Raw genomic sequence first — 21,866 nt, 5'->3', positions numbered from 1 at the left:
ACCTGATTACTCTGATTCGATTAATCCCTCTCTGTCAATTTCCCCTAACCCGAGTAAGAAGCTCCTTCTACTAAATGAATTAATGTCACTGTGTAATCTAAAACAGCATAACTTTATCACAAATGCAAACGCTCGCTTGTTGGATTTGGTGCTTTCTAATATAGATTGTATAAGTGTCAATGAAACACTTGCATTAAGTTTGTTAGATAAAAATCATCCCGCAATTTTGATTACTCTTTCTCCGATTCTGATTTCTAAAGGGCTTCAACGCGCTAACATTAAACGGCTTAATTTTGCTAAATGTAATTTTGAAAACATTAAATCTGAACTCCAGTCTGTGAACTGGTCCGAAATCTTATCGTCCCCTTGTATTGATGAGTGCACCGAAGCTTTTTATGAGCTTTTATTTGAAATAATATCAAGAAATACACCAAGTTGTTGTAGCAAATTCTCATCTTATCCAGTCTGGTACAGCAAATCCTTAATTAAATGTAATAAAGAAAAAAACTTATATCATAAACGGTTTAAGAGGTTTGGGAATCCCCGCGATTACGACGTTTTCTCTTTGCTGAGGGAGAGATGCAAATTTCTTACCAAGATTTGTTACGACAAGTATATCGCATCCATCGAGGACTCGTTGGTCAAGGACATAAAATCATTTTGGAGATTTGTGAATAATCGTAAAGGCCATATTTCAGTGCCTCACACCATGACACTTGAAAATACTTCTGAGACAGACGGTCAGGGGATATGTGACCTTTTTTCGCGATACTTTGGTTCAGTTTTTGATGATAAAACTAATAAAACTATATACACTGACCAATCTGGTGCTGTAAATAACACGTATTTTAATATATTATCTGGCTTTTCTATTACGGTAACAGATATCAAACGTAAAATAGATAGTTTGGATATTAACAAAGGGGCAGGTCCTGACCTTCTGCCTCCTATTTTCATAAAAAGTTGCGGAAAGGAGTTGTCCATTCCATTATGTGTTCTCTTTAATAAATCGTTAACTAGTGGTGTGTTTCCTAAGCGCTGGAAAACTGCCCACATAATACCTATTTATAAAAGTGGTGATAAGTCCAATTGTAAAAACTATAGACCGATAAGTATTTTATCTTGCGCTGCTAAATTATTTGAGTCAGTGATGTATACTCATCTGTTCAGTCATTTTAAGCCTGTTCTTTCAGACAAGCAACATGGTTTTGTTAGAAACAGGTCTACGGTCACTAACCTTCTGGAATACAAAAACTATCTCTGTCAAGTGTTTGCCACAGGTGGCCAAGTTGACTCTGTTTACACTGACTTCTCTAAGGCTTTTGACAAAGTAAATCACCATCTGCTCTGTCATAAGTTAGCGTCACATGGTATCCACGGCAGTTTATATAGATGGATCTGCTCATACCTAGACTCTAGAACTCAGTTGGTTGCGTTAAAGGGCTTCATCTCTGCACCTATCGCAGTTACATCGGGAGTACCTCAGGGTTCCCACTTAGGGCCATTATTCTTCGTAGTTTTTATTAATGACCTTATTCAACAACTGTCCTGCAATTGTCTCTTATATGCAGATGACTTAAAAATATTTACTTCTATTACTAATTTAGATGACTGCTTAACATTACAGCGTGATATCAATACCGTATCACAATGGTGCAAGACGAACTACATGTATTTAAATATAGACAAGTGTTTTGTCATATCGTTTACTAATAAACGAAACAAAATCGTATGGAACTACGTCATAGATGGTCAATTAGTTAACAGATCAGATGCTGCAAAAGACCTAGGTATCCTGTTCGATGACAAGCTTTCATTCCGTGCCCACTATAGTCACATCACGTCTAAAGCAAACCATCTACTGGGTTTTATTCTTAGATCCACAAAAGGTTTTAAAAATCCTCGTAGCACCTTGTACTTATACTTCAGCCTCGTAAGAAGTATATTAGAATACGGTAGTCCTATATGGTCGCCGAATTATAAGGTGCACATTGACGATATTGAACGAATTCAGAGGAAATTTCTCAGAATTTTATGTTATCGTATAAAACCTGGCCGGTCTAACTTAAATTATTGCGATAGACTCCTGAAATTTAAAGTTCAACCATTAGAATCCAGACGCATAGTCTTCGACTTAGTTTACCTTTACAAAATCACCCACTCCATTATAGACTCTCCCGAACTACTTGCTCACATTAGCCTTAACATTAGATTTAGTGCCCGTAGAGCTAACGAAGTCAATTTATTTTCCCTTCAAACTTATAAGAATAACATCTCTTTTTACAACCCTTTGACCAGGATGGCTCGTCAATATAACGAGATGGCAAAGAGCAACCACTTACTTGTGGACATATTCTGTCGCAACATCAATAAATTCATTAGTGTCGTTAAAGACATCCTCCATCGTAGGTTAAGTGCTGACCCTTGTGGTCCTGGTTAACGTTACGTTAAATTGGTGTCGAGGAACTTATTATTATTATTATTATTGTTTTTTTTCTTACTATGTTACCTTTGTTAGTTATGAGCCTTTTATTGATGTAACATTAATTTTGCAGTGTGCACATGGTTTTACATTAGAATCCTGTTCATAACTATTAGTTTTAAGTTTATTTTTGTAAAGATTATAATGTGTTTTGTGCACCAAATAAATAAAAATAAAAAAATAAAACATATCTTAAAACGTTGATATGCTGTTCATGCCTAACTATAGGAGTATTCTTGTTTCTTTTAATATTCCATTTACTATTCAATACGTTAGTAATGTTTGTTAATAGCAACTAATATCGAAATATAAGTCAAACGTAAACTAAATTTGCATATAAAATTAAATTAATAAATAATTATTATTAAAAACAGGCCGGATGCTGAAAAGTGTTTGGAACAAAAAATTGCTGTATTACGGAGAGTCGTGATAAATAACATTTATAAAGCAAGCGACTAGTAGTGAATCGTGCGACCATCCAATTTGTATCCTAATAACCCCGTTCGGTAAGCGATCGTTCGATCGCAATCGGAGGGGATTTATTTTAATTGTTTTAACACTACATTGATTTTCTATCCGCTTCCGAGATTTAACATGTGTAGGTGTGATTCGAGTTCGTGTTTTGGATTAGGGCTATTTTTGTCATTATACGTGCTTAATACGACTTTTAATAAAACTTCTAATTCGAGGTTTAATTTAAATTACAGTTTTAATGAAATCAACATTTAATAGCAACTAAAATCAGTGGCGCGCCATCTCTTTATCATATCATATTATATATCCTTTTCTTCAATTCTTAGAGTATTTGAAATATGCCGGCTATTGCCTTTGGCTTGTGTTTTGCTGCTCTCCGATGCAAGTATTACGGTAGGCAATGGCACGTAGATGATTCTTATAGTACTTTTTTAACGGCGAGGTTCGACCGCACTACCTTATTGTGGAGATTCATGACGCCATGTTGAAATCAGTGATAAAAGTAAATTGCAACTTAATTTACTTACTTGTCTTATTTGTTAAGGAACATTCACACTGTACAAATAACTGAGGGCCACCGTGCCGCACCTAATTTGTTGCTTAGATATAAAGCAATTAATAATAAAAACAACAACCAATACCGATAATCATAAACATTGATTGTACTTGTAAGCAGTTACAGTCTAACATATTATATAAAGATTCAAGACTTTAACATTCACTCACTCGTTCACATTCGTTCTTTAAATGCTTTAAAGATCGGTCTTATAAATCTAGCACATGTTCAATGTTTACTAGCTTTTTTGTAAGCTTAAAAGTCTTTTTGACTTGGCACCACAGTCGTGGGATTGAACTAAGCGCCCTCGATATTAGAGGATCATAAGAAGAGAATCATAAACTGAATTAATAAAAGAATACGGTATTGTTTGTATTTTGGTTCAACGTTCCTCCAGGGATTAAAAATACTTCAGAGTCAGATTTTGGTAATTGAAGTGTACAGGCCTAGCAATACAAAGCCAATATTTGTCTAAGCATTATTGTCTTTAAACAATAAGCGATCAAGTATCAATTATGAAGACAAAAGTTCCGTCTCGCAAATGGGAGTTTCATGACACTTTAATGGATGTTAAAAATATTTAAGATAGTTCACCGATAGGCTTTACAACCTCGTTATACAATACGATTTAATTTCACTTTATAGGAAGCGTAAAGCGTCAATTCAAAGGCAAAAGTATATTGAATACTTTTGATTAGTAGCATCAAGTAGGTACTAGGTATACTAAACTGAAAAGGATTTATCTATGTACAAAAACCTATAAATGTAAATTAAGTCCCATTCTTTTTAAGCTATTGCTAATAAAGAAATATCGTAACGAAAATAAAAACCTAACACACGAGTAAAGAGAAATACGAGGTTCAATATCGAACGCGATGGAAACTCACTTTGGACCCCTAGATATGAATCAATAAATCTTATGGGAAGTGAAGTGTATTTTCACAACTTCATCGGTAACTAAAGTTGAAATGATGCTTAACTGAACAGTTGGAATTTCATTAAAATCGGTTCAGTAATAAGGCTAAAAACATGTCTAATCAATTAGGTCAACGTTTTATCATATAAAAGTCATCACTTTATTATATTAAGTATAACGGACTTGAAAGAACTGGAACGAGAAAAAATGTATGCTAATGTGACATCAAGTGGTTTATATCAGAACATTTTTCTATATTTGACTTGGTTTTAATAATAAAAAATTAGTAAAAATATTTTTAAAAATTGTTTTTGTTGACGTATCAACAGTTGATAAACATTTTTATTTGTGCAGATTCTTAATTCCCGAGGAACGCAGTTTAACTTCTGTTTTAATGAAAAATTATGGTCGATGAAAAGTTTTTATATTTTCACAAAACATCAAAGATTAATTAAAAAGTCGCGCGCATAACATTGACCAAATATTTTGTTGTAGATGAATATAGCCTATATTGTAGCACTTATATACATTTTTATGCTTATTGTTTATTAATTTTAAATTTTTTTCGCTTCAGAATGTGAAATATTAATACTTTGTGTTTGTATGTTCCCTTTTATAAATCTTTTTGTTGTAAAATGTATCATGTATTCCATCTTTGCCTATATTCTCAGTGTATTTGTTTGTAATTATATATAATTTATGTTAGATGTAGGAGTACTAAATAAATTAATAAATAATGTGATTCTAATTTACGATTCTAATGGAATATTACAACCCAAGCAAAAACAATAAAGATAAAACTTATTACGGCTAAGTTAATTAAGAAAAATACATTTTCCTACACGATCTGTCATGTTTACTGCCCACATCAAACGTTATTCTATTTCAACGAATCGTTAGCCTGAATTCCTATGGTTTAAAAGTAATACTTAAAAATTATTCTATTTCTTGCGTCTCTGTTGGCATCTCGTTTATTATTTAATAATAACAATTTAGGCTTCTGTGCATAATAGCAATATAAGCAGTGTTGGCTTAATGGCTTCAACGTGCGACTCTCATACCTGAGGTCGTAGGTTCGATCCCCGGCTGTGCACCAATGGAGTTTCTTTCTATGTGCGCATTTAACATTTGCTCGAACGGTGAAGGAAAACATCGTGAGGAAACCGACATGTTCTTAGGCCTAAAAAGTCGACGGCGTGTGTCAGGCACTGAAGGCTGATCACCTCCTTGCCTATTAGATTTAAAAATGATCATGAAACAGATTCTGAGGCCAAGAACTAAAGAGGTAGCTCCACTGACTTATTTTTTTATATAGGCTTCTGTAGGCGTGTATGTTACAAAATACCTCATGAACTGAATGAGTTTGTTTTTGTTATCTTACATCTGTTGGATGGTTTAGATTCACAAATCAGGACAGCAGTTGACGCTGCTGTTTATATGAATCTTCTGTGCATGTGTTCATATTTAAACACCTAAACGGCTAGAGACGAGAATTATTTACATTATTATTCGATATTAGCTTTGAAGTAAAACTTCTTTATCGGCGTTGTAAAATAATTTACCGTGACATTTTTTGGTTACGCGTCGCGTCACATGCGTCGGTTACGTCTCACAGTATTCCGTTACACGCATATTTCGTGGTAGGGCTACGGTTGATTAGAATAGAATCGAAGCCATTACTAACAAAAATATATAATAACGATATAACTAATAACAATTACAGTATTCTAATCAAAATCTTAGTAATAACAAGGTAAATAAAATCATTGTATTATTCATGTCTAGGATAATAAAAGCCTTTTGATAAACTTTATCTAATTTAACTTTAACCAATTTTTATAATCGTTGCATACGGTAGATTATTTTTCGAAAAATAAAGTCATAAAGAAGTTTTTTTCTTACGTGTACACGCACACATTTTTTGTATGTAAGGTATGTGTCGTCAACGTTTGATCCGCTAGTAAAATATAAATTACAACTAGCTTTTGGTCTGAATTAATATATACACGAATATTACCAAAACTCAAAGTTACCTCATAATTTAATTCAACCAGATTTGAATTTAAACTCGAGGGACTTAAAATCTCCTGAAATGATATTCTAATTTCGTTGCATTCTGGGTATAATGTCGAACAAAGAGCAAGTTTCAATTTTGCAAACCAGTCGAATGTCATTGTCGCGTTGGAGAACGACTATTGTCTGGATACATCATGCAATTACGAATGGCGCTTATAGTAACTAACAAATATTAAGTTCAAAATTTTCCTTTAAGCAAAGATTGTTCAATTATAATGGTATGTAGGGCGGAGCTGATGCACTCTAAGCAAAACGACCAAGGACGTCGGGTTACCGATTTGTAATATATTTTTGAAGTGAAACTTCTTTAGGCGCATGAAAGTTAATTTTATACTGATGTAACGTCACGAAGCAGCGTTTTTGTCGAAGAAAAGAGACAGAGCGATTGAGACCGATTGAGAGAGACTGAGAAAGGGTGATCGAGAAAAAATACACGCTATTTAATTATTTATTTATTTATTTTGTACTCCTACAGCTAACACAAAATACATATAATGCAAACAAATACACCGAGAACATAGCCACAGATGGAATACATGATACATGTATTATATAACAAAAAGATTTACAAAAGGGAACAAACAAACAAAGTATTTAATACAATTAACTAACTGATTAAATTTAATTAATTAATTAATATTATATAGTACTATTAGTTTATGTATTAGTTTAGTAGATATTAGAACTTTAGTTTCAATGGCAATTCTTTCGCATAATCTCTTTTGCAGTACACGCAATTTTTACTTATATTATCAGAAGCATTGTATACAGTGTAAAAATAGATATACAAATGGGGCTTGTACTTTAGTAATAATGTTTTACAAAAAAATCACTTCTGACATGTGTACTTTGTACGCATGCATTTTTTTATATAACAGGGGCAAACGAGCCGGGTCACTCATAAAGGATAGTCATCGCAGCCTATGGACACCCATTTTATGGGTGCATTATGGGCCTTTGACAAAGGAGTACATGTAAGAAAATTAAATTCAAAGACGCAATATGCAGGCATATTCCATCGACAATAAATGAAATAGGCTGCATACCACGCATACCACAGTTGAACTATTAAAGAACACACTACCTTCAGAATATATCTTACGCAGAGATGCCAATTCTACTGAGATCTAACATTACATAATCATGCACTTTACACTCACACATTCACTCACATGTACCGACACACTTAAGTACTCGTACGATTTACTAAAAATATAATAACTTCGTTATGAAATTAGGTATTGATTTTTTTGCAGGATTTAGTATATATTACTTGCAAGGCAAGCAAATCTTACTATACATTAACATTTTTTTTAATTAAATAAAAATATTAACAATTAAAAAAAACAACGGGCGGCCTTATGTAACCGTTCTCAATAAGGCCTATTTAGATTTATTTGCAGTGAGTTGATTCACAACAATACCTTCGTGAATCCGATTATTCGTTCAGAACTTTTTAAGTGAAGAAATAAATGCATTTGAAAAAGCGCGCTGTACTGTTTTCATGTATGTTTTTTTTCAACAAACTGGCACAAAACGCGCTCGAGTACAAAAGTTGGAACTAACAAAGTCCACTAAAAGGACTCTCTCAAAGGATTTCAGCTCCTGCAGCTGTTTTAAAACTACAATACATAGACTTATGGTACTATTTATTCTTGCCAGGATCTAAGTTGGTTTTTATTTTAAATAAAATATTACGAATTATTTTTACAAACGTTACAATAACAGTCCCGAGATTTGAGAAAGGTTTATTTTATTAATAATTACATTAAAATATTAAATGAATAAAATCAGTGGTAATACAACAATTTTAAGTATAGGATTCAGATTTTTGTATCTGTTTCATTATAGTTTGTGGATCTGATAGGCAAGTAGGTGAACAGACTCTGTGTCTGACACACGCTGTCAACTTTTAAGGTCTTAGGCAAGCCGGTTTCTTTTCAAACGACACAGACACATAGAAAGACCATTGGAGAACGGCCGAGGATCAAACCTACAGTCTCAGGGATGAGAGTCGCACATTGAATCTACTAGGCCAAAGCTAATTAGCAAATTTGATTTTATCAAAGGTTTATTAAAGGAAAATATCGCTGTACCATCGTTCGGACGACTTTGACGTCCAGTCTACTCACTAAGCCATTCCCGTCAAAATTTATAAGAAAGTTTTAAATTGACATAAAACTGTAGTAAACTTTTTGTCAGTGAGGCAAGATAAAATTTTCACAAAATCCTGCATCAAACGCAACCGTTTGCAGCCTTTTGTGGACTTACGGATTGGAAATGTAAGCAGTTTAACCTCGTTACGTTTAACGAAGATTTTGAAGGAAAATAATACCGGCTACGTATTGAGCTGTGGTTGTTTATCGATAATTTAAACATAGCAAGAAAACATTATATTAAAAAGCATTTATTTATGAGGCACAACAAAATTCTCAGAATTTTATGCACATCGATTACACGTATAGAGACAGATAGACTGATTATAGAATACCTTTAATAATTAAATGATTTCAATTTTAAGAGACATTGATGATATAATAAGGTACAATATGGTGGTTTTTGAGTACTAATTTTATTGATATACTAGCTGACCTGGCAAACGTCGTTTTGCCATGTATATCATTTATAATAAAAAATAGGGGTTGATCGTAGAGGGTTGAAAATTTAGGGTTGTATGTATTTTTTATTGCCGTTGATACAGTTGATAAAAAAATTATCTAAAAATTAAAAAACATATTATGGGGTGGACTACCCTTAACATTTAGGGGGATCAAATTAGATGTTGTCCGATTCTCAGGCATACCCAATATGCATACAAAATTTCATGAGAATCGGTCGACCCGTTTCGGAGGAGTTTAACCACAAACACCGCGACACGAGAATGTTATGTACAAGAAATTATATGAATATAATTCGGTATGTCGTTGAAAGCACTGTTATATATGTTGTCTTTTTGATGGAGTTAAAAAGTGTAGGTCGACTTGTAAGTGTTTTATTTGTGGACCTTGTATTCGTGGACCGAATTGTATGAACGTTAATCATTCGGATTTCATGTGTTACATTAAACATCACAGTTAATTCATATTATGGAGTCTCATGTATTTTTGTTCAAAAGAATTCATTCGTTATTTTTAACTTCACCAAAAATTTCTACTACACAAGAATAATCAAAAACGATTTCAATATAGAAAGACTTGTCGCGGACTGGTTTAGAGCATTTGACTATATCGATATGGCAAAACCTTCTAAATTATGTAGAATAAGTTAAATAATATTTTTAATTTATATTAAATTACATTATCAGAAATTAATTTAATTATGTAATTTCTTCTATATCCATTAATAATTTTGATATTGCTACACAGTAGGTCCCAGAAATACTGATCTCACACTAAAGATACGTCTTTGTTCGTACATATTTTTGGCAATAAATAAAATTATTATTATTAACGTAACGTTTCAGAACAGCTACAACCTAATATAATGTAAGAAGAGTACGGGTTTATACCCTTCAAATTCTGAGACAATAATCAAAGTACAATTCGGATAGACGATATTCATTATAGAAATCCTTACAGCAATTAATGTCGGCTTGAATTTTCAGATGTTGCGCGATATACGAAGATCTAGCACCGACAGCTCAGCACACAAATTTCGCATGATGCAGCTAGCTCTGAATGCAGTCGCACTAGTCGTTATTACGGGGGCACTGTTTGCTTACTTCAGAGCAAACCCAGCAGTACAGGTATATTCGAAATTTGAATAGAGAATTAAACATAAATTCTCTCCGAAAATCTCGAGGATTTATAAAAAAAAATAGAATAACACGTACACACAAATATCACTCACACATTAAAATATTAATGTCATTTATTCTCCCCGTCTTTATGTTTATATTATCTGCATATTTGAAACTGTTATTTCGAATGCAAAGTTTTAAAGTTCTTCATAGAAACAAAGGTTTTAATCTTGAACAGATGACAATTATTGTGGTTCGTCGCTTCTGAACGGAATACGAGTGTTCATTGGAAATAGAAGTATGAATTCCGAGCGAATTGAATATTTGAGATTCCGAGTTACGACGGGAGAGTAAATTTGGAAAATAATCTTTTGTAGTTGCATGTACGATGAAGGTACTTTAATGATCAAACACGTGTCACTTTCTTTCGATTCGCTAATCCAATCAGAAACAAATTACGACGTTCCATTTTTAAAAGTGCTGTGGAACCGATTTTTTAAATGGGTTCTAAGGTAAACTTTAACGCTTCTTCTACGCAGCAGTGGTATTCTGTAACTTTCAATTGCGTCGAGATTCCAATAGCTGTTGTAAGTTATAGAGTACTAGCGTTGAAGTAAGAAGACATTTTACTGAGAAACAAACAAAAGTTAAGAGAAATGTGGTATAATTTAATTCCCCTTAACTAAGCTTTGTGGTTCAATTAATTACAATCTTGTCTTTCTGGTTTAAATATTTGATTTACGGGTAAGAATGTTATTTTGACATTGAATATATTTTCAGGTTTTTATATTAAGCTTACATAATATATATGTTAACTGTGATAATTTCTATCTGTATCAATTTTCGGAGACCATTTCGTATTAATACTTGTTCCCAGTTAGGGTGAGTCTATAATGGCATACGGATTCCCTAATTCTCAAAAATGTTATAATCAATAATTATTTGTAGATTGTGTCTGTGGCCAAGCAAAGGTTACAAGTTGACATATTAAGAGTATATTTTAATTCAAATGATAAGCTGGTAACCCTAGCGGTTAGAAGCTTCGATTGTTTTGTTTTCCGCTCGCGCACAAAGTCTCGTGATGTAGATGTTATTTTGCTAAAATCTTTGTTTCAAACATCAATGAGCTACTTTGCCCTCCATTGTTGGGAGTCTTTTATGTTGAATGTTACAGTGAATTTATTGGTACCCTTATTTTCATGTAATTGAAAGGTGTCCATTTTCAAAAGGTTCTATACATTCCTTGAATACCTAATATAATAAGACAGTCACACTAAAAAGTATTCCACAATAATCTGTCATTTAAATTGGTCAAAATTAGTGAGAAATAAATACATAATGTGAAGATATCAATTTTAATAACCGATTTTGTTGACAATTTTTTTAGATATCAAAGATAAATTTGATTAAAATTAAGCTAATGTTCAAATTTAGAATTAAAACTACATGTTTGATAAATACGATAACAAAATATTAAAATAGATTAGCAATTTGTCACGCTCTACCAATAATAAAAATTCAAATTAGGAATAAGTTCAAAAAATATGTTCCATAAGATGTTCTATTTTTTTTTAAAGTGACGCAATAAGGCGCGCCATCTCTATGTCGCATTCGAATCTCAAACTTGCAAGATCAAAGATGTGAGTTTACATAAATTTTGTAAAGCGCTAAATTTGAAAAGTATCGTTGTGTCGGCAATTAAAAATGGGCGTAATTTGATAGATGTGTCATTGTATGAAAACAATTCGTATTTGAAATAACTTGTTCAGATCTTCTTGAACTCATAACATTTAATGTTCCTGCCAGGTCTCTACGCTCACACAGAACTTTTTAACCTTCCGACTCCCAGAACCAACATTGGGTTCCGCAAGCCTCTTCACAGGATGTGTTCTGCCAGAATCTAAAATTCTGTCAAAAACTTCGACCCTTATTTGCACTCCTCTGCTGCTTTATTTAAAAATAATTTAAAACGACTGTTAATATCCTAATACTCTCTTCTCTATTATACATAGCTATAGGTATATTTGTCGTTGTCCGGATTTAAAAATTTTGTGTTATCATGTTTGGTTTTATTTTGCTTTGCACTATATCATATTTTTATTAGCGAAACCTTTAGTGGACACATCCATTAAGTTTATTTTATGTTTTGTTTTAACTTTTTTATTGTATAGATGTATCTGTTTTGTTTCCAAATAAATAAATAAAATATTACTGATACCGATATATCGGCAAACCCAATGTATCGCCGATATATCTGTATCGGATGAATCCCTAAATAATGGACCACTTTATCCAAATAGTCATTTTACAAAAACTAACCGACTTAAAGGACCCTCAAAGTCTATTACATGCGGTTATTTTACCGTCTGTTTCGCTAAATTCCATCTTTCTGTCTTCCGATCCGAAATTAATAATCTGATTATCCAACTAAGCCACTGACATAATTATTTATAATTACCCTTCCGTGATAATTTGAAAAAACCTAGTTTCGAGCCAAAGGTATTACTCGTGGAACAAAATGACCGCAGCCATTTATTAATTAATTAACATATTCCGAGCACGTCGCATGCCAACATTCTTCATGTGGTCGATTCAAACGGAAATTATCCCAAGTATGCCGGATTTACCTCATGTAATTTGAATCAAAGGGAGATTATTTTGAAATTTAATGTTAAAAATGGAGTGATGTAAGATGTAGTATGACGTGTGTAAGTGTCTATTGTTACGTTGGTACGTACATATATGTGTCACTTAATATATAATATACATTAACATTTTTGTTTCAGTACGTCTCTCAAGTAGTCAACAAATCTACGGTGGTGACATGGCCTGTTCCAACAGAGCCACCCGGAAGTCGCAATCCCGCGCCGGGTGTCTGTCTCCCGGTGATCGTGAGCTTTTGCCATCAACATAAAGTCTCATACAACTTCACCGTTTTCCCTAACTACATTGGCCACTTTGGACAGCGGGACGCTCAACAGGTTCGTGATAATATAAAAAGTAGAATAATTATTATCAAATGGCGCTGAAGGCAGTCTTAGCCTCAGACTGCATGCGTTGACGTTACAACAACATAATATGCCGTTTTAGGTACTAAGACAGATCGCTTTCATAGTGTCCTGCGTAATATCTGCCCGCCCGATAAGGATTGCTATAAAGATTTGAGTCTGATTTTTGTAACGAATCGTGTATGACTGCGATTAGACATGATATTAAACAATCAAATTCGTACGTTTTCACTTTGCTATCTTTAGGCGGATGAGGGTAATTCTTTTCCGGATAAGTCACGACTATTATTACCCATTTAAGCATGCTAATTAAAGCTAGGAAAATAATAATAATGAAAGTGAAACCCGTACGTACATAGGCTAGCCGTTAAAAGTAGATTATCAAATTGACGTAATACTTCATTATTTAACTTATTTAATTATTATTACTTATCTTATATATAAAATTCTCGTGTCGCGGTGTTTATGGTTAAACTCCTTCGGAACAGCTTTCCCGATTTTCATGAAATTTTGTGTGCATATTGGGTAGGTCTGAGAATCGGACAACATCTATTTTGCCCCTTTTCTATTTCCCCCTAAATGTTAAGGGTAATCCACCCCTAATTTTTTTTTCAATTTTAGATAAAAAATGATATTTATGATACAGCATTAGTAAATACATATAACCCCTAATTTTCATCCCTCTACGATTAACCCCTATTATTATAAGTGATATACATGGCAAAACGACGTTTGCCAGGTCAGCTAGTTACTATATTATTAAGTATTATACAAATTTGTACACAAATGTAATACTAAGTATCTTTATTGCATTGTTTTAGTATATTAAGAGGCGAATACGTAAAACTTTTGACCTGTTCGACCTTTTAAAAACGGTATGAAAAATTGTCATAATAGACTTGCAATGTATGATTTGAGTAAAACTGCTGAAAATAGGGCGATCTCACTTATTACGTTATACGATTACAAAAAAACAGTACGATTACGAATTTCTACTCATATGACAACTTAAAATATGATTCCAGAAGTTTGACTTACTTTTACGGTTTACGGTTTACGGTTGGTTTTTAAGTAAAGTATATGTTATATAAAAAATAAGGAGCGTAATATGTAGGCTAAATAATTTTTCTTTGATTCTATAAATATATTCTGGCGCTGAGTAAAGCGAAAGAAATAAACAGAGAAAATCCTATGAAGTACGCTACGTCTAGAACTTATTTGTATAATTAAGCTTCTGTTAGTCGTAAACAGCTAAATTAAAAGCTTCATTAAACCCGCTCAGTTAATCGTTATTTAGTATACATTCAGCGTTTTAATATTAATTTCTATTTATGAGTCGCCAACAGTTATATTTTAGGGAACGATTAGAGATTATCACAAAAATTGTTAAGTGTATGTTGTTTGTTAACTATAGTTCTCTTCTGTAAAAAGATATCCTACTTACCATATCACTTCGCGTCTTTTTCACTTAATGACTTCTTATATTTTTTTTGTACTGTGTTAATAATTATGCACATTAATTCTACGTAACACCTAAGTTATACAAAAGCCATATAAAAGTCGTGAGGTGGCACTTCGGGGGGAGATTATTGCAGCTTATAAACACATTTTAATTGGCCGAAGCCATTCCTGGCAATCCGCTTAGCTGACTCATCAATTATCTGTGTGAAGGTTACAACTCACTCAAAAGGCTTCTTTTTTAGACTTTCGATTGAATTATCATAAATATATATCGAAATTTTGTGCTTTTTACAGTTCAAATATGTCTTTGAATACACGATTTTTAATTGTTTGTTTTTTAATATAGAACGGCAAACGGGCAGGAGGCTCACCTGATGTTAAGTGATACCGCCGCCCATGGACACTCTCAATGCCAGAGGGCTAGCGAGTGCGTTGCCAGGTTGCCGTTGCGTACCCTGTAAATTAAAAGAAATCAATTTAATAGTTTTCTAATTTAATATTTGTTTATCACGAGTTTTAATTATGTATTAACAAAATGTTTAGTGACAAAAATTGCAGAAAAAAGAATAAAACCAATGTTGTTAAGTAAGACATATAAGCAATGTACAATGCCCTGTTTTCACACAATAACAGAAACAGATTAGCTGATTAGAACATATCCTCTTAAATGAAACAAAACAATGTAATCTGTACGAACGCTCAAACAAAAGACTACACCAATGTTCTACCAACATGAAATATATTTCATACAATTCATAAACACGGTAGCGAATAAAACAATGTTGCCTTAGTCTAAGCGGGCTGGCGCTATTAGCATTTGATCCGAAGGCAAAAAGAAACAGTCACTGGATATTCGTATGATCTTAGCACAAAAAAATAAAAATACTATGTGCTATGTATTTCGTGAATTTACATTTTTATGTTTCTGGTGCAGGATCTATATATGCTTTGTGGCAAAAGGGGCGGCATATTTTGTTAGCAAACAATAATCATTCTTTGCCGATAATTTTATTTAGGCCAAATGGCGTCTTACACCCGGACCCAATAATAAAACCACAATCTCAGATTGAAAACAATCTGAGATCAGACCGTGACAGTAATCGATCTCCTATCTGCATCCCAATAACCAAACCCTTAATCCATTATTGACGACGGATAGAATGCGATCTTTTCGCTCCATACATTCATATTTGATAATCAATATAAACTATAATATATAATAAATAAAGCTGTACAAATAATATTAAAATATACATGTCTATGTTTAAAACATAGCTGTTTAATTATTTTAAAAACTTATGTAAATTAAAATCTTAAGATAGGATATGGGCACAGTAGAACTGTCATTTTCATACAAAGGTCCTACCTACCATAGATAGCTTGCATCGAATGATGGCTATTACAATCTGTCGATTGGTTATTGGCACACTTTTAAATATATTTGGACTAAGACTATCATAGATGGTCAATAATTGATTGAGATAGGTTTTTGGGTTTAGGCATTAGTTCACCACGGTAGTAAACCACGGAAACGGTACCGTCAAAACCATATACATATTCCAAAATCGCGGCTGGGCTAGAATTATTCCCTCATTATTTATCGATTTGACGCGAACAAAGGCTAGATAATTAAGCAATCTACATCGTTTGCAATTAAGGTGAAATATAAACGAACGTACGTATCAATAAGTAGAAGTCTGTAGCAAATAATAACTGGAATAATCTTAATTATTTTGATTGATATAATAAATACTGTGTTATCGAGAATCAAGATAATTAGACTAATTAAAAGACTGTTTTCCAAGAATCCATACAATATTAAACATTAAGGGGCCATGTGGAAGATATGTACTTTATGACACATTACTTTTTTTGATTATTGTAACTGGTGGTGTCGTATGTCTGCGATTGGACTATATATTAAAGAAACCTAAATCTTACGTTTATTGTTTTGCAATATCTGTTGGTATTGGGAAGAAAAATTCTACACAAGCCGGTACCGATATTCAAATAATAATGTGTAGATTGCTTTGAGTCAAAAAGTCACTCTCACTACGTCCGTAATTAGTTAATCTAGTATTCTCTATAGTTAATTTATTTATATAGTACAAACTTTTCAGTCATTACACGTACAATGAAGTTTTAAGCCTCTCAAGGGCTCAATAAAATAATAAGCAAGAATCACACATGTTCTGTCACACACGCACAGATACAACAAAATTATAGCAGGGTAAACGGTCCATGCCACTTTTTTCTGATTATATAAGTTGACATCGCTGGTGGCTATATAAATAAATAAACATCTTAATTAGCCAAGTTTATACGCCCCAGATTAGAATGTACATTTAAACCAATACAAGACTTTTTAATAAATATGAAAACGCATAATCTACTTTGCAAATTAGCATCTTTTCTGGCTAATATCCAACGCACGTTTCCCGCCACAGGTGCGGGCCGCTTAATCTAAGAAGGAATCAATCCTTGTCTACCAACAATAGCGCAGAGCGTGACATCACCGCGCCAACAACAAAGGAATATTTATGATCTAAGTGCATAGCTTAATAGAGAATCTATGTAAGATGCTTGTCTCGTGTTAGGAAGCTTTAATGACTGTGAGTGAATTAGGTGTGTGTGTGGTTTTGTTCAGCGAATGTATATTATGTCTGTTTATACTTTAACGATATCTGATACTGATATAAACGACTTTTGTTTAGAATAACTGTTTCTTATTAAACAGGTTTGTAGTTAAAAATTATTTCCAGATTAAAAGATTTCAGTTTCTTATTAGTTAGTGTAATAGTGCTTTTGTGTGTAAAAGGATAATTCTGAAGTATGAAACAATTTATTAAACTTTACATTTACAAATTAATGAACATAATGTTAAAAAAATATTACAAGCATTAAGACTTAAATTAAAACTTTACATATCTCCTGATATACGGGAAATATATGGAGTGGACCCGTTCCGAATACGCCTGCGCAGGTTTTTGGTACATTGACTTTGATGCAGTGTAGCGAAGAAGCGTACTATACGGCGGCGTCATAACTATAACTTTTTATGTTATTAGTATTTTTTTCATGTAAGTGACGTGTATGTTTTTAAAATGATATGATATAAAGAAAAACACTTTTTTAACGGATTGAAGTTATGTATTGTAACTTCAATCCGTTAAAATTATATATGTAAACTTATAATTATTTAAACATAATTTAAAATAAACCGGGCTACATCTTTTAGAATTTAGTCGATACCAACTCAGGGGAAATAAATACAGATAATACACAATTTTCTTTCATTTTCATTGTATATGAACCTGACAAGTTCCTAGTTTTAAAAAATACTTGCGCTTGAGTTGAGCCATCCCAGTGGCTTCGTAAATCATAAAAAAGATTCATTCCAATTTGCCTAACATTAAAAGTAAATAACATTATTGTGATTTTTCCCCAAAAATTTAATTTGTATATACGCAAATAGTTTGGATGATTTTAATTTGACTAATTTAAATTGATTTATAAAACACAATAATATTTAACTTCTTACTAATTAATATGTGATGAGGAACATGATCTAATGGTTGAAGTTTGACTGAGAGTTTATTGCCAGTTCTTCTCGTAGAGAGGCTATGCCCTTAATTTGAGATCTTTTTACTGAAGTTAATAAATGTCCTACATGAATAAATTATATTTAGATTAATCTGAAGAGAATTTTGTTTCGAAATATTAAGTCATAAAATGTCGTTTTCTACTCAATATGAAATCGGTATGTCTACTTTATTTATTAGGATTTGGAGATTTATGATGCAGTAGTCGACGTCCGTTGCTACGAACTCACGGCGCTGTTCCTGTGTTCACTGTTTGTCCCGAAGTGTGGGCCATTGGGGCATATGGTACGGCCTTGCAGAAGCCTTTGTCAAGGTAACAGTATAAATTAATTCATAAAGAGCAACATATAACTAGGGTTAAAATATAATAAGAAAATGTAGAATTTTTAATAAGTAAATAAATTACAAAAGAATAAATAAAAAATTATTAAAAACATATTTACAACAATAGAAACATTTATAATGGTTGAATTTTTTTATATAATCAAGAATTAAAATTTAACCGAGAGTTTTTTACGCCGGCTTTTTCTTGTCTATTGAAACAAATTTAATGACGTGGAATTGTGATACCTGTATCTCATATTCCGTAATAATAAGAATTATTTGACCCTGCAGAAACAATGCGGCGCTGCGGGTTCTTCCTGGAAGTTTTCGGTCTGTCTATGCCAGATTATCTGCAGTGTGAAATCTTTCCTGAGTCAACAGATACAGATGTGTGTCTGGGGAACAGAGAAGTTAAAGAAGCAAAGTTCAGAGCTGAGAAACCAGGTAATGGATTTAATTATTTCTGTGTCATAGTTAAAAATACAGAATTTATATGTCTTCATATAATCATGATCGATCTTCAGATCATGTCCCAATATATTTGTGCAACTCTTAATACTTTTTGTTATACGACAAAAATCATCATCATTAATCATCGTTAGAAAGAAAATCCTGTACAAAAATTTTGTATGGGTCTTGCAAAACATTGTCGGTACAAATCAATATACGATAAAACGCTAAAAACAAATTTCGTCGAGATCTTTTCACGAATGCAGCTAATAATAAACCGATAAAGGGTCAATTTATATTTTTTTTCATATACAATAGACGGAAGCGTCTTACAAGGCGATTGCGACGATGAATTCCGGTTGGTAGGCCTTGTGGTATATAACCTAATCCAGGAGCTGTTACATACAAGACAAAAGTTCCGTTACCAATGATAATTAATTATTAATAATAATCATTATTAACATAAAAGATCAATTAACTAGTTACTTTCGCAGCCTTATAGTTTTCTCACCTCTTCGCCAGAGAACCATATGTAATGCATAGGCATGCTATGATTTGAAGGTTTACTTAGAAAAGATTAATGGATAGCAAATTTATTCTATGCATTTTGTAAAGGTGGCGTAATTGTATATCTTATATTATTTTTGTTGAAATTTTCTGTGAATAATAAAAAAAATATTCAAAGACTGGAGATTTTTGAAGTGAAACTTCTTTATCGGCTTTGGAAAAAATATTTACCATCACATTTTTCGGTTACGCGTCATATTTTCGGTTACGCGTCACATTATTCCGTTACGCGCGTATTTTTCTTGTCCCTACCACGGTTGATTCGAAGAGATGTAAAGCCATTTATACCAAACAATATATAATATTGATAACCATGATAGTAATAATTCTATTACAATTAATGAAATTCTGTAATAATTTTAGTAGTAATAAGGCTAATGAAATAATTGTATTATTCGTGTCTAGAATAATAAAAGCCTTTCGTTAAACTTTATCTAATTACACTTTATTTATTTAATTTCTGTAAAGTTGCATATAATAGATCATTTTTCGAAAAATTAGTACAAATAAATAAGTAACTACACGCTCTGAGAAGTAGGCGTGAATATATACATAAAATAAATATACAGTGAATAATAACATAACTTAAATAAATTTAATGAGTACATCACACACGGTATGATGACATAATGTTATTAGTGTTGCTTTGAATGTGGTGATTAGCACTTGCTTTCATTTATGTAACAAGTGTGAAATTACTTTGTGTGTGTGCGAAATTACTATTCGCTGTAAATTTTAGTTTACTTGTTTTCGCATAATTACTTCCTGTGTGTACTATTAAACGTATCTAATGTTTCGGGAAAACATTAAAAGCTTATAAAAATAATGTTATTTGTGTTGGGTAATATTTTAGTGATTTATTTCCATGAAAATTGACTATATACACTAATTCTAAAAAAAATGCAACTTCCTTATGTCAAGTGTCCATTTAAAACGTACGAGTGACAAAATAAAAAAAAAGACTAGTTATGATTCTTTCATTTGTATTACTGTGTTAAAAGTTTAGACCATCCGTGTTTATTAACTGGAAATTACTCTCCTAATTTTATCCACAATGAAGATATACCCTATATCGAAAATGGCCTGAACTGCATCGAAAACATAAGAGTACGACTTTTGCTGGTCCTATGTATATGTCATTGAATGACGTAAAAATTTTTTGAATTTCGAATCATCGGTCATTTTGTCTTTATATTTCCTATGAAAATCCTATTTAGAAAATAATCATTATTTTTAGTATGCCAATCCGGATTCCAATGTGATGTGAACCGCTGCATTCCTCACGATTGGCGTTGCGATGGCCACGTTGACTGCGCCGATCGTTCAGATGAACTCAACTGCCGTGTGTGCAAACGTTCTGGTGACGTCCATTGTGGAAACCAACGATGCATTTCACAGACACACCTTTGTGACGGCAAGGTTGACTGCCCTTGGGGTCAGGATGAGCGGAATTGCTGTAAGTTTACTAATTTTTTTCCGTGTTTTTTTTTTTTTACATGGGGAAATGCATTGCGCATACCCTTCCGCGGGCGACTGCTTGGTGCAGAAGGGTTATGTGGGACTCGCGATTGTGCATACCCACTAAAACCCCAAGGTGCCACCAACAATCGCTGCGGTACAACTATAACAACAGTAGGACTAATTTTGTCAATATGTTTAGTGACTCGTATCAATGGTTTCAGTTCCTTTTAATATATTTTTAAACGAAAAAATGAATACCGGAGAGTTTCTTGTCATTGACTATCACATTGACGTTTATACAAGTGTATATATAGATACCAATATGAAAAAATGAATTGATTTTCGCGGCTACGTACGGTTGGATATTTGTGACTTATATAATGTAGCATTCCAATGATGAGTTTTTCAATGCAGTCTCTAAAATGTGTAACCGTGCGAACATAATTTTTACCTTATTTAATACTATATATTTAAAAAACAATTAGTTTGCCTTTTTATTAAAAGTACATGAAATTTCTATGCCAGTACTTTTTTTTCTCAATCGAATGTATCACATTTTCACTATTTATTGAACACCCGTTATCAACAAACTTTAGTCCGTCTTATACGTGTTGAATGGTTCCCTTTCATCACCAATAAATAAAATAAAAACACTAATTTTTAAATAGTATCGTCTCTCAGACTTCCTTTATTACATAACTTTTAGTTTTATAACCTCTTTAGGATATATTCTTAAGTCATCATACATCT

General features: G+C 32.6%; 1 protein-coding gene across 1 annotated transcript in view; it reads left to right on the top strand.

Moving 5' to 3' along the window:
* Positions 1-21,866, top strand: part of LOC110993656 (atrial natriuretic peptide-converting enzyme-like) — an 85,633-nt gene that overhangs the window by 43,908 nt on the left and 19,859 nt on the right. The window contains exons 6-10 of the mRNA XM_045632687.1: positions 10,109-10,249; positions 13,030-13,224; positions 18,495-18,627; positions 18,930-19,082; positions 20,893-21,111. Coding sequence (XP_045488643.1) covers positions 10,109-10,249; positions 13,030-13,224; positions 18,495-18,627; positions 18,930-19,082; positions 20,893-21,111 — 841 coding nt within the window. The remainder of the gene's footprint in view (positions 1-10,108; positions 10,250-13,029; positions 13,225-18,494; positions 18,628-18,929; positions 19,083-20,892; positions 21,112-21,866) is intronic.

Source organism: Pieris rapae, chromosome 20, assembly GCF_905147795.1.
Source record: "Pieris rapae chromosome 20, ilPieRapa1.1, whole genome shotgun sequence".
In the NCBI taxonomy this organism is placed as follows: Eukaryota; Metazoa; Arthropoda; class Insecta; order Lepidoptera; family Pieridae; genus Pieris; species Pieris rapae.
The sequence above is the reverse complement of the archived record's forward strand: the minus strand, read 5'-3'. Positions and strand labels throughout refer to the sequence as shown.